At 37.5% G+C, this 12,875-nt stretch overlaps 1 protein-coding gene across 1 annotated transcript in view; it reads right to left on the bottom strand.

Moving 5' to 3' along the window:
• The window catches only part of LOC136256703 (receptor-type tyrosine-protein phosphatase delta-like), a 40,832-nt gene that overhangs the window by 6,185 nt on the left and 21,772 nt on the right, over window positions 1-12,875 (bottom strand). The window contains exon 2 of the mRNA XM_066049702.1: window positions 118-426. Within this exon, the coding sequence (XP_065905774.1) occupies window positions 118-426 (309 nt within the window). The remainder of the gene's footprint in view (window positions 1-117; window positions 427-12,875) is intronic.

Below are 12,875 nucleotides of genomic sequence, written 5' to 3'. Positions count from 1 at the left end.
ACTGGTAGGTATTAAATTCACACTTCAGATATTGTATAAGGACTTATTTGTAATGATCCTTCTAGCTTGTAAAATTCTTCCTTACACTTGTACAAATAAATCAGTGTGTTTCCTTACTATCTTGCCTAGATACTCCATACACAACATCACTGAATGGTCCAGTTCCATTAACATTAACAGCAGCCACTTGTACTGAGTAGTTGGTAAAGGCCATCAAACCTGGTATGACTGATGTACGAAGTCCATTAGTGCTACCACCACCAACAGTTATCATTTGTGATACACCACTACCCACTCTGGTGTATCTGATCACATATCCAGTGACTTCACCATTACGTAATATTGGCTCTGGTGGTATATATCTTACTGACAACATTGCTGGACCAGTATCCATTAATCTAATATCATGTGGTGGACCATCTGGAACTAAAAGTAGATTACACTTTAATTAAATTTAACCTGTAGCAAATATCTGATACTTTACAAATGAGGAGAGACTTATTAAGTTTATAACTACACAAGACATGTATGGTTACATACTCACACGCAAAAATCCTAGCTCTTACTCCTTGACTAAAGTAATTGCATAATCTATTTGTGTTGTCACTGATAAATGTCTTAGCATGAGACAAGGAATCTGGTTCTAAATAAATAAACATTTGTCTACAATGAAAGTGGATGCCCCTGTAAATACATAATCCATGATGTCAGCACTAATTGCTTGTTTTTATTTCAATTAAAAACCTTTGACTTCTAGACTGAACAAGAAAACAAGTAGGTGAGAGTAGTAATTAACACTGCACAACAATTTGTGTTCAGGAATTATATCCAGGTGAGTTTTAATGGTGATGCTGGCATGAGTCACTTCATCGATTTGTAGCAAATACTGGACAAGCAGTGCAGCTGAAGAGTAAATTGTATATAACACTACTATTGTGTTCAGGTATTATACCCAAGTGGGTTTTAGTGGTATGTGCATATGAGTCATCTCACTGCTTCCTAGATCAGTCTGACATCCATTCGTAGTGAATACAATTAAATTGTCAGGGCTATACCAACGTTGTCACAGTGTCAGACAGGGAAGCAACTATTGAAAACAATCTCGCCTTGCCTCCAATCATTGTTTGGCACTTGGCAGATTGATGACAATGCACGCATGTGTTCACCTACGTGGGTGTTGTGGTTATGTCTGATTACATCATTCATAATGTAAGCAATCAGGCTTCATGGCCCCACTGTTGATCACACTGCTATTTGATGAGCAACTGTTTTGTACCGAGGTTTGATAATTGTTGCATGGTAGGTAGGTAGCATTAAGGCTAATGTAGTTACTGCCGTACAGTCGCTACTATGTACCAAGAAAAGACTATGGTAGTCTTCATCTCAACCTGACAGATGTCTTTATACCACAATGCATTTAGCTTTGTCCTCCTTTGTGTTCCATTTTGCAGCGGAAGGTGTCGATTTTGTAATAGTGTATCATGGCTTTCCTGTGGCTGTGCTGAATAGTAGTGTTCCACTGATTATGGGATTGGCGTCGAATTGAAGCCGGTATTGGGCATTTTGGTATCAATCGGTAGCAGTGGGGTATAACAGGCTGGAAATAGTGTTGAGCATTATTCTAGCATAAAAGGTGCAAGATTTGCTTTGTTAAACACTGAGCAACTGCTACTTATACAAAATACACAATTATATTTTGGAATTTTCAACTAGAGTGGGAACCATAGCATAGCAATAAAATGTACTGAAACAAGCTGGAGTAGTGCACAATATTAAATCACAGTAAAACATTAAGAAGTGTTATATTCCTACTGTGCTCAAGGTACCAAAATGGAAACAAATAGTAGAGATATAACACTTCTTATTGTTTTACTGTGATTTAATGTTGTGCACTACTCCAGCTTGTTTTAGTACTTTTACAGATGTGCTATGGTCCCTACTATAGTTGAAAATCCTAAATTTTTGTGTACTTGTTTGTTTTTTTTAAAATAAAATTATTATGGCTGGTGAATACTGCATCAAAAGAAAGAAATCGTTTTGCACGCTCTAGCTATCAATTATCATCTGAAAAGTGAAGTATCCATTATGCTTCATTGTCAGCTATGTTCAACCCGTTACACAGCAATACGAATCAAGAACTGTTCGAAAAGCACCTCTGCAATCAAAGTAGCCACTATGAAACATACTGACGATTTCCATTACGAAGGAAAGCCATCATGTGCTACTGCCAAATCGACACCTTTCCCTGTCAGCAAAGATGAATGGGACACAAAGGAGGACACTAGTAAGTCCATGAAGAATGCATTGTATGCACTGCAGCATGCCAAAAGGCACTGAAGCAACATCAAACAGTGAAAAAATCAAACCAGTAGCCTCAGCTGCTATTGAGTTACACTTGTCTGAAGGAATCAGTCAGTCAGTAGAAAACTATGCTTATTTTTTTCTTATTCAGTAGCAACTTGTTGAAAGCGTTTTGGGTTGATCTGAAAGTTTGTTTGGGGCTTAGTTTTACCTAACCAATACTAGCTCATCATTGTCAGGGAAAATTGAGGCTGGTTTTTGGGTGATGTTTTTTCGTGGACCATGCCTAAACCTTTGTGGTTTCTACTATACAGTACTATCGTACTGTATGATATGTTTGGATGAAAAAAGATCAAAATGCTCTAATAGAACAGTCATTGTGCAATAAAATGTCCTAATAGAGCAGTTACGCATAGCTAACTTGACAGGTGTGTAATTTTTATGGCAATTATCGGTATTGGTATCTGTGTTGGTGAAATTTACTGCTAGGTACCGGTATCGGATCGGTAGGTATGTTTCTGTATCAGTGGAACAACACTATTGACTAGCTATCAGTGATGCCACGATATGAAAATTTCAATATCTTGATAATCACAATGTCATGAGATTTATATCATGATAGTCACAATATACTAAATGAATTGAATATGTTAATATTTTCACAGGACAAGTTTTATTCAGTCAATCTATTATGCTTATAACAATGATGTGATGAAGTTGACACTTGCTTTTTATGTGTCACCACATAATACCCTGATATTGTGCAAACATCAAGTCATTTTTCAATAAATAAATAAATTGTGTTTCTATTATATCATGATATAAGTTTTTTTCTATCACGATTATCATTAATGTTTCTATCACGATTATCGTGATATACGATATATTGTGGAATCACTACTAGCTATCACATTTATTATCAGTATTTGCCATGCTGACTGCATTGATTGCAATGACTCTTCATAAACTGTCCTTTGTTTGCAATGCTGTGTAATGGGTTGAACATAGCTGACTACAAAGGGTAATGACCATTTCACTTCTGATGGGAGCAAGTGTTCAATTTTATGGTAATTCTAGCCATTCTTTCTTTTGATATGGTATGTGTGATCATGACTTTGTTACAAAAAAAATCAGTAATACTGTTTAGTAGGGTTCCCCTCTAAAATAACTGGCACCATCCAAAATGCTGCCATTAAAAACCATCGTAGAAACACCACACATGCTTTTACAGAATAGTCTTTGTGCATTTAAAATATCAAAAACAAGAAAGCAACTGGATATCAAAGATCGCCAAAGATGAATTTTGGCCTGCCTGCCTGCTTGCCTGACCACAGTCACAATTAAGGCCAGAGGCCAAACAAAGCAGTGCACAGCTACCATTTTGTGTCACAATAAAAACTCACCGGTGGCATGCTTTTTCTGGTTCCAACGTGTGTCTGCTTTCTGCACTTTGCCTTTCCTTTTATCTTCAATGACATGCTTCACACAAGAAAATCATACCAAGTCATTAATTTTCTGCAGGTCTAAAAGAAATTTTGTTATTTTTATTGTTCATCTTCATATTAACTTTTTCCCGCAAGTCTACAAGAAATTTTAGACATTGTGGGAGATAAAATCTGTATAGCCTTTGTAACTATCCCTCTTTCCTATCCATGACCTATTCATAAGTTTGTATTGTATTGCAAACATCCATTCTGAAGCTTTATTTGTTCTTGTAGGTTCACTTAGCCATTGATTAGAGTAGCAAAGCCATATCTAATTAAAAACAGCCAAGCTGTAAAAAAAGGGTGCGGAAAAAAGCCAGGATGAAAAAAGATGTGAAATCTAAGGTGGTGGCCAAGAAATATCTGTGATGGTAGGTTAATGGCAAAAATTTTAATGACAACAATTCAGGTGAATTTGTGTTGCCTCCTCCAAGTTTCACTAGGATTCGGCACAAAATTCATCTGAATTGTCGTTATTAAAATTTTGCCATTAACCTACCATCACAGCCATTTCCTGGCCGCCACCTTTGATTTCACATCTTTTTTCATCCTGGTTTTTTTTGGAGGCCGCACCCTTTTTTTTACAGCTTGGCTGTTTTTGATTAGATATCACTTCTTTCTGTAATTTCAAACCTAAAGCTAGCCTATGGCCAGCTTTAGGTGTTACTTTTAACTTATCTTTTCTTTATCACAGATCTAGAGAGAAGATTACTATGAAGAAGATGATTTGTTTAGCTACATGTACATTTAGGCATTAATTTTTAATTGTGTTGATTGATCATAAAAATAAGCCACACAGGTTAAACTATTTGTAGCTACAGGGAAATGTGTATGTAGTTCTACAGGGAGCCTCATAATGTAACTGTACTCTTTGACTACATGGTGAACGGTTTGTAGCTGAACTCACCACACAGTGGCTTATTTCTAGCTAAACACTCAACGAAATATAGCTGAATTCTCTCCTATTTCCAGCTGATCTCTCTACAGGGTGACTTGTTTCTGGCTGATCTCTCTACAGGGTGGTGATTCTTTTTCCAGCCAATCTCTACAGGGTGAATTGCTTCTAGCTGATCTTTCTACAGGGTGACTTGTTTCCAGCTGAACTCTCTACAGGGTGACTTGTTTCTAGCTGATCTCTCTACAGGGTGACTTGTTTCTAGCTACACTCTCTACGGGTGACTTGAAATGTAGTCGAATACTCTACTGGGTGAGACTTGATCCAGCTGATTTCTCTACAGGGTGATTTGTTTCTGGCTGATCTCTCTACAGGGTGATTTTTTCTAGCTGATCTTTTTACAGGGTGATATGTTTCCAGGAGAAACTCTCTACAGGGTGACTTGTTTCTAGCTGATCTCTCTACAGGGTGACTTGTTTCTAGCTACACTCTCTACAGGATGACTTGAAATGTAGTTGAACACTCTACTGGGTGAGACTTGATCCAGCTGATTTCTCTACAGGGCAATTTGTTTCTGGCTGATCTCTCTACAGAGTGATTTGTTTCTAGCTGATCTCTCTACAGGGCTGCTTGTTTCTACTGAACTATCTACAGGGTGACTTGAAAAATAGTTGAACTCTTTGCAGGTAACAGGGTAACTTAATTACCTAACTAATCTCTCTACAGTGGGATTTGTTTCTAACTGAATACTGTGCAGGGAAGTTTATTTCTAGCTGATATTTCTGCTGAGAGATTTGTTCACATGATAGCCGGATTCTCCATAGGGTGACTTGAAAAGTAGTTGGGCTCTTACAGGGTGACTTGATCACGCTGATCTCTCTACAGCGTCACTCTACAAGGTGCCTTAGCTTGTTTCCAACTGATCTCTCTATAGTGATTTTTTTCTAGCTGATCTGACTTATTTCTAGCTGAACTCCCAGAGAAGAGTCTGTGAAATGTGATAGTAAACCATGAAATTTCATATAGTTTTCAAGGACACTGCCTTTGAAAATTTGACAATTCATGGCCACTGCAACCATGAAATGTTCTTGTGCCATGAAATAATTTGTCAATGCTATAAAATTACCATGAAATCATGAGTATTTCATGGCATGGATATTACAATGAAATATCAATGAAATGACTTTCAAGGTACATAATGGGACTGTTCATGGATAATCCATAGGTGTTTCATGGCACTGTTCTCTGGTAGTGCTACACAGTGCAGACTCTCTACAGGGTGACTTGTTTCTAGCTGATCTTCCTACAGGTGATTTTCTTCTAGCTGATTTCTCTACAAGGTGACTTCTTACTGGCTGAACGCTCTACAGGGTGACTTGTTTCTACCAGATCTCTCTACAGGGTGATTTGTTTTGAGCTGATCTCTCTACAGGGTGATTTGAAATGTAGCTTATCTCTTTACAAGGTTATACTTATTTTTAGCTGTTCTCTCTACAGGGTGACTTCAAATGTGGTTGAACACTTTGCAGGATAACTTGCTTCTAGCTGATTTCTCTACTGAAAGAGTTTGTTTGTAGCTGAACTCTCTACAGGGTAACTTATTTCAAGCTGATCTCTCTACAGAATGTTTCTAGCTGATCTCTACAGGGTAAATTGTTTCTAGCTAATTTCTCTACAGGGTGACTTGTTTCTACCAGATCTCTCTACAGGGTGATTTGTTTCTACCAGATCTCTATACAGGGTGATTTGTGTTGAGCTGATCTCCCTACACGGTGATTTGTTTCTAGCTGATCTGTACAGGGTGAATTGTTTCTAGCCGAGGTCTCTACAGTTTCCAGCTGAATTCTCTACACAGTGACTTGTTTCTGGCTAATCTCTCTACAGGGTGATTTGTTTCTAGCTGAACTCTACAAGGTGAATTGTTTTAGCTGATTTCTCTACAAGGTGACTTGTTTCTACCAGATCTCTCTACAGGGTGATTTGTTTTAAGCTGATCTATCTACAGGATGATTTCAAATGTAGCTTGTCTCTTTACAGGTGTTACTTGTTTCAAGTGATCTCTTAGAAGGGTGATTTGAAATGTAGCTTATCTCTTTGCAAGGTTACTTGATCTCTCTACAAGGTGACTTCAAATGTAGAGGTGTACCAATATAAGAAAACTAAACTGATCCGATACTGATCCAATATGGATTAATCATTTTGAAATCAATACGATACCGATCCGATATACCGATATAACTAAGTGTAGCTATTTATATTTGAGGAACCACATATGCCATGTTCAACTTTATTTTAACTACTGAAGAAACTACTGACGACAGATTATTGGCTATGCTTGGTTACCCATGGTGGTATGGCCTCTATTGACAGCTCAGACTATAAGGCACCAAGATTAGTCCGGATTACTCCGCATTTTAATGGCTTGTAGAGATGGCTGGTTGTTTTATGCTATGCTCTTGGTTCATCTTTTTGCTGTTTCCCAGGCCCACCACTATGAGTGTTTGTTGCATGATTGGTAAGCTTGTGACAACAAAACAGTAATTATCCACACACTTAGATGGCTTCGCGTAGCGTAATGCTTTTAGACAAGGAAGATAACTACTGTTTCCTGCCCTTGTTAGCTAAATAATAGGGTTTATAATGTGGCTTGATCATTGGACAGTATCCTCAAGATAGTTCAGTTGTATATCGGTGTATTGTATCAGTTTTTAGCAGCAATATTGGCTCCCACCGATATAGTAGAAAAGTCTATATTGGCCACCGATACAATATGTATCGGTATATCGGTACACTTCTATTCAAATGGATTTGAACTCTTTGCAGGATAACTTGCTTCTAGCTGATTTTTGTACTGAAAGAGTTTGTTTGTAGCTGAACTCTCCACAGGGCTGCTTATTTCTAGCTGAAACACTCCACAAAATGTAGCTGAATTCTGTATAGGGTGACTTGTTTCTAGCTGATCTCTCTATGGGTGGCTGTTTCCAGCTGAACTCTCTACAGGGTGACTTGTTTCTAGCTGATCTCTCTTCCAAGGTGATATGTAGCTGAATTCTGTATAGGGTGACTTGTTTCTAGCTGATCTCTCTATGGGTGGCTGTTTCCAGCTGAACTTTCTACAGGGTGAATTGTTTCTATCTGATCTCTACTGAGCTCTTTATGGGGGTGACTTGAAACATAGCTGAACTCTCTACAGAGTGATTTGTTTGCTGCTCAACTGTCTTCAGGGTGACTTGTTTGTAGTTGAACTCTCTACAAGGCTATTTGTTTTTGATACTAGTTGAAGGGTGAATTGATTGTAGTTGAACTCCCTATGTTGTTAGCTGAACTCTTTCCATGGTGACTTGATTGTAGCTGAACGTTCTAATAGAGTGACTTATTGTACAGCTGAATGTTCTATTAGAGTGACTGCACTATTAGAGTATCTCGATCGTGCACTTGTTACACCTAGTTCACTTTCATAGTGTAGCTCAGTGGATTTTAATCTGATTCCTTGTAAACCACTGAAAGATCACTCTAAAATGATTTATCTACCTCTCTACCAGATTTCAGCTGATTCCGTTAACTAGTTTGCCTGGCAGGTGTGGCAAGTATTACTTTTTTATTAACAAAACTCAATCATGCTCATTTTACATATGGTTGGAATTTTTGTTACAACTCCATGACTGTTAGTGCGATTTCTTTCAAACCACAAAAGGTGTGTACTACGATGGTTACTCCATGTACAGACCGATTTTCAAGTCATTCCTTCACACGGTTTACCCTGTGGCCGTGACAAAAAATCGCTATCAAAATTTTTGAAAATTGCGTATAACTCCCTTGTTCTTTATCCAAAGTGTACAAAATTTGGTCTGTAAACGAGCTACATTATGTTCTTACTGCCCTACGAATTTGAAGAAAATCAACTGAAGCATGCGCGAGTTATAGCAATTTTTCTAAGTGATGCGAAAAGAAAAATAAGAAAATGAAGAAAATACGAAGAAACTAATTTGAAGGCGCATATCTCAGTGGATTCAGCTCAAATTTGAGATGGGAGGTGCCCCACCCCGAGGGAGTTTCCACAGCAAAAATAGTTAGTTTCTGTCCAGCCATTATCAAGCTACGGATGCATAAAAATGGATTTTTTCTTGGTTCCTGTAAAATACACAATTGTCTGTTGCGCGCCTGCACTGGCTGTACTTGGCCGCACGACACACTATCGTGTGTCTTGATACGTACAAGGCAAAAGAATACAGTTCCAATCTAGCCAAATGTTTATGTTCAGCTGTAAAAAACCAGCAGTACGCAATCCTGTGGTAGTATATTGGGTGGTAGCTAAGCTGGGCTTATAAAATGATTGCACCATGCCCCCTTAAATGATCAGAACACACCACGACACCTCTAATAATCAGTACTGAGGCCATACTCCAATACAATCTGAAAACAAGGTATTGTACTACACACCCCAACTTAATCTACTACTAGCTGAGTGGCAAGATACAGCAGTCACAGCAACACGTGTATTTTATAGCTATGCTCTTTAACAAACTAGTGTAATAAAATTATTAATTTAAACATGAAGTATGGTTCCCGTGACAAAAAGTAGTGAAACAAGAGATGATGGTACCTATGAGGAAAATCTCTACTTGGCATTGCAACAATGTCCTAAATTGCCAAAATATGGATATTCCCACATTGATACATAGAGATTTTCCCTCATGCGTACCATCATCTCTTGAACACTACTTTTTATCGCTGGAACCCTACTTCCCTTTTATAGCACTATTATATGATTGGGCCTGGTGATCACTTTCCCAGTGAATGCATATTCATATAGGTCTTGTAGTGTTTGAGAAAATTTTATGACGTAATTCTAAGTTCTAATCGCATTTTATAGTTTTATTAGTTCTTGGTTGTATAACTAGGCTTGCGGCACATACAACCAAGTACAATCACCAACACAATCACCTAACAGTAGGGCATGTAAGCATGGTGTATAGTCAGCACAGTGTGTGTGTGTGGGGGGGGAGGAAAAGATACACACACACAATACCTATGGGAACTGACTGGCATGAGTGATATATTCATATGCAATTACAGTATGTATGAATTATAAAGGATTGATACTGAGTGAGGGAAAAGTTTCAGACTATAGTTGTCATGTTGCTGGCTGTGGTTGAATTTAGTGATTTTAGCATCAATTCAAAATAATAGTTTCTGTGAGTTGAGACCTCCTTTAAATTCAACTTTAAACTGCTGCATTTATCCTGCACATTTTGTATGACAGTTTTAAAGTTTCATTATGGACATTTGAAATGTGCTATAATTCTGAAGTCATTGCTGAGCTGCATTTCACCTACGTAATTTTATGATCCAGTTGCAGTTTATTTATATAGCCATTGTATAAGTGTAATGCAACTGACTGCATGTGGCAGTTCACAATAAGTCTTATATACAGGTGGAACAAAACAACATCTATTGATAAGAGGACTGCTTTACGATGCATGCAGTCTGACTCAACTGTTACTTGAAAAACCGACTTTTTAATTAGAGTATTTCACTGCTGTATTAGATTATCTAGATCTTAAACAGTGAAAGAGCTGAGAAAACAAATTGCATAGGAGCTTCAGTCACAGAACCACTTTTTCTATTCTTATTACTACTCCTAGCATGGTGGAAATGTGTACTGAAGATATCACATTAATGAAAATATTGGAACAATTTTGAAATACCAGGCACGTAGTGAAAATATAAGGCATGTGAGCCAGTCATGGTAATCTTTATGAGTCACCACAATCATAATGTAACTAGCACACACATCTTGCCTTCTTGCTCAACCCCAAACCCTTTCAAAACATTTCTATGAAAATTTCTGCTGACTGACTAGCTAACTAACTAACCGATGCCTTCAGCCATGCATAAATCAACTATGATTGAGATTATGGGATTGATTTCTTCACTGTTCAACATCACTTTAGCACAAGATGTGTGTTTTCACCTACCGGAGCAAATATGCATATGCATCATGGACTTACCTTTGTCCTCCTTTTAATCCTTTGTGTCCCATATACAACGTAGGTTTCGATTTGCAGGAATGCTTCAGTGCTACAAATTCTGTAGTGCAACTGAATTGACATCAGAGGTGTTTGCTGTATTGTTCTTTGATTGTAATGCTGTATAACAAGTGGAACATAGGTGAAACTGAAGCAGAATGGTTTTAGCAATATCAAGAGTATAGAACCAACAGTGTCGAATGGTGTATTAGCCCGTGATTAATGATTGCATAAAATACGCGAATATTTCAGTAATTGTTCGTATATGCGGAATGGTGATTTGAAATACATATATGGCAACGGGTCTTTGTTTGTCAGTTTTCTGTGTTATTCAACCAAGTATTCAACAGTTATTATACAAGGAAAGTGTAATAAGGATCCAAGATAACTCAAGCTCACTAAAACAACTGTCGCACAAACAAACAAGCATGTTGCCACGCCTTCAGGGATCCACTTGGCAGTGCCAGAACTTTAACATTGACCATTTCCCTTTACGTTTTTCCTTGGTTTAGTGGCCAAAGTGGACTAAATACAGCAACCCTTAATGGCAACAATATAAACGAACAATTACTGATATTTACTTCACGCAATCATTAATCACAGGGTAATACACCCATTCAATACTCTTGGTTACTATTATATACTCTTGGTAATGTTGATAGTGAGGGTGTGCATTTACTTGAAATTTCTGCAGTAGCTGGAATGATTGCAGAAAAACTTCTTGAAATAAGTTGGTGTTTTCAACTATAGACCAGGCCATAGACCAGCTTTGGGGCTTCTTTTTACCTGTCTCTTTTCTTTACTACAGGAAAGACAAACACAATGTAAAGCAGTTGAAGATTGAAACATAATTTTTTTTTATTATTGTACAAACTTTATGTAAATGAACCTTTTCAATAGGCTAACAGTATATGTAACTATCCAAGTTGTTACAGTTTTGGACAGTTAATCCTTGTACAATTACTATGTAACTAGTTATATTACTATAGTTACTTTAATCTATTACCAGGTGAGTTGTTTGTAGCTGCTGAACACTCAACTGTGAGACTTGTTCTAGATGACTCTCTAAAGTGTGATTTTTTTTGTAGCTAAACACTTTACAGGGTGATCTGCTTGTACCTGAACTCCACAGGTGACATGTTTTCAGATGGCTTGCTTGTTGCTAAACTCTCTACTCAGTGATTTGTTGTAGATGAATTCTATTGGGCAACTTGAAATCTCTACTGGGTGACGTGGACTCTCTACTGGGTGAGATATTTGTAGTTGAACTCTCTACAGGTAACTTAATTCTCTACTGGGAAACTTGCTGAGGGTGATTGGTTTGTAGCTGAACTCTCCACAGAGTGACTTTTTGTAGATAAATTCTCTACAATGTGATTTTTGTGGCTGAATTCTCTACAGGGTGACTTGTATCCAGCTGAATTCTCTATAGGGAGATTTATAGGTGATATCTTTACACCGTGACTTGTTTCTGACTGAACTCTCTACAGGGTGACTTGAAATGTAGTTGAACTCTCTACAGGGTGACTTGATTCCAGCTGATTGCTAACTGAATACTCTCCAGGGTGGCTTGAAATGTGGTTTAACACTTTGCAGAATGACTTGTTGCTGATCTCTCTCTACAGCATGACTTTTGTAGTTGAGCTCTATACAGAGTGGCTTACAACAACGTTAAATAGACAAATTTCATAATAAGGAAAAAATTAACTGTTGCCCCTAGCAACCAAATTTTTACACTATTTGTAGGTGTCAATGTCTAAAGTAACCTCTCCAAATTTTAAAAGGATAGCGCATATAAGTCATGAGATGTGACATTTTGAAATTTTAATTTTCCCATACATTGTCTATGAGAGGGACCCTTCTGGGCAATTAGACAAACCATGGGATTCAAAGAATGTATTATCTTAAGATCTATATAAACTATCCATTTAAAACTTGGAGAGATTATTGTTGACATTCGCACCTACAAATTACGTAAAATTGATATATGAATTCTTTGGAATTCTGGTTTCTCCGTATGTTGAAATACCTCATTTATGTGATTGCCCAGAAGGAGCAACTGTAGCCCCCTACATAGATATGTATGGGAAATCCACAAATTATATACACTATCCTTTCAAAATTGGGAAAAGTTACTTCAGACGTTATCACCTAAAAATAATGGGA

This window comes from Dysidea avara, chromosome 5 (genome assembly GCF_963678975.1).
Source record: "Dysidea avara chromosome 5, odDysAvar1.4, whole genome shotgun sequence".
Taxonomy (NCBI): domain Eukaryota; kingdom Metazoa; phylum Porifera; class Demospongiae; order Dictyoceratida; family Dysideidae; genus Dysidea; species Dysidea avara.
This window is presented reverse-complemented; position numbering and strand designations above follow the sequence as displayed.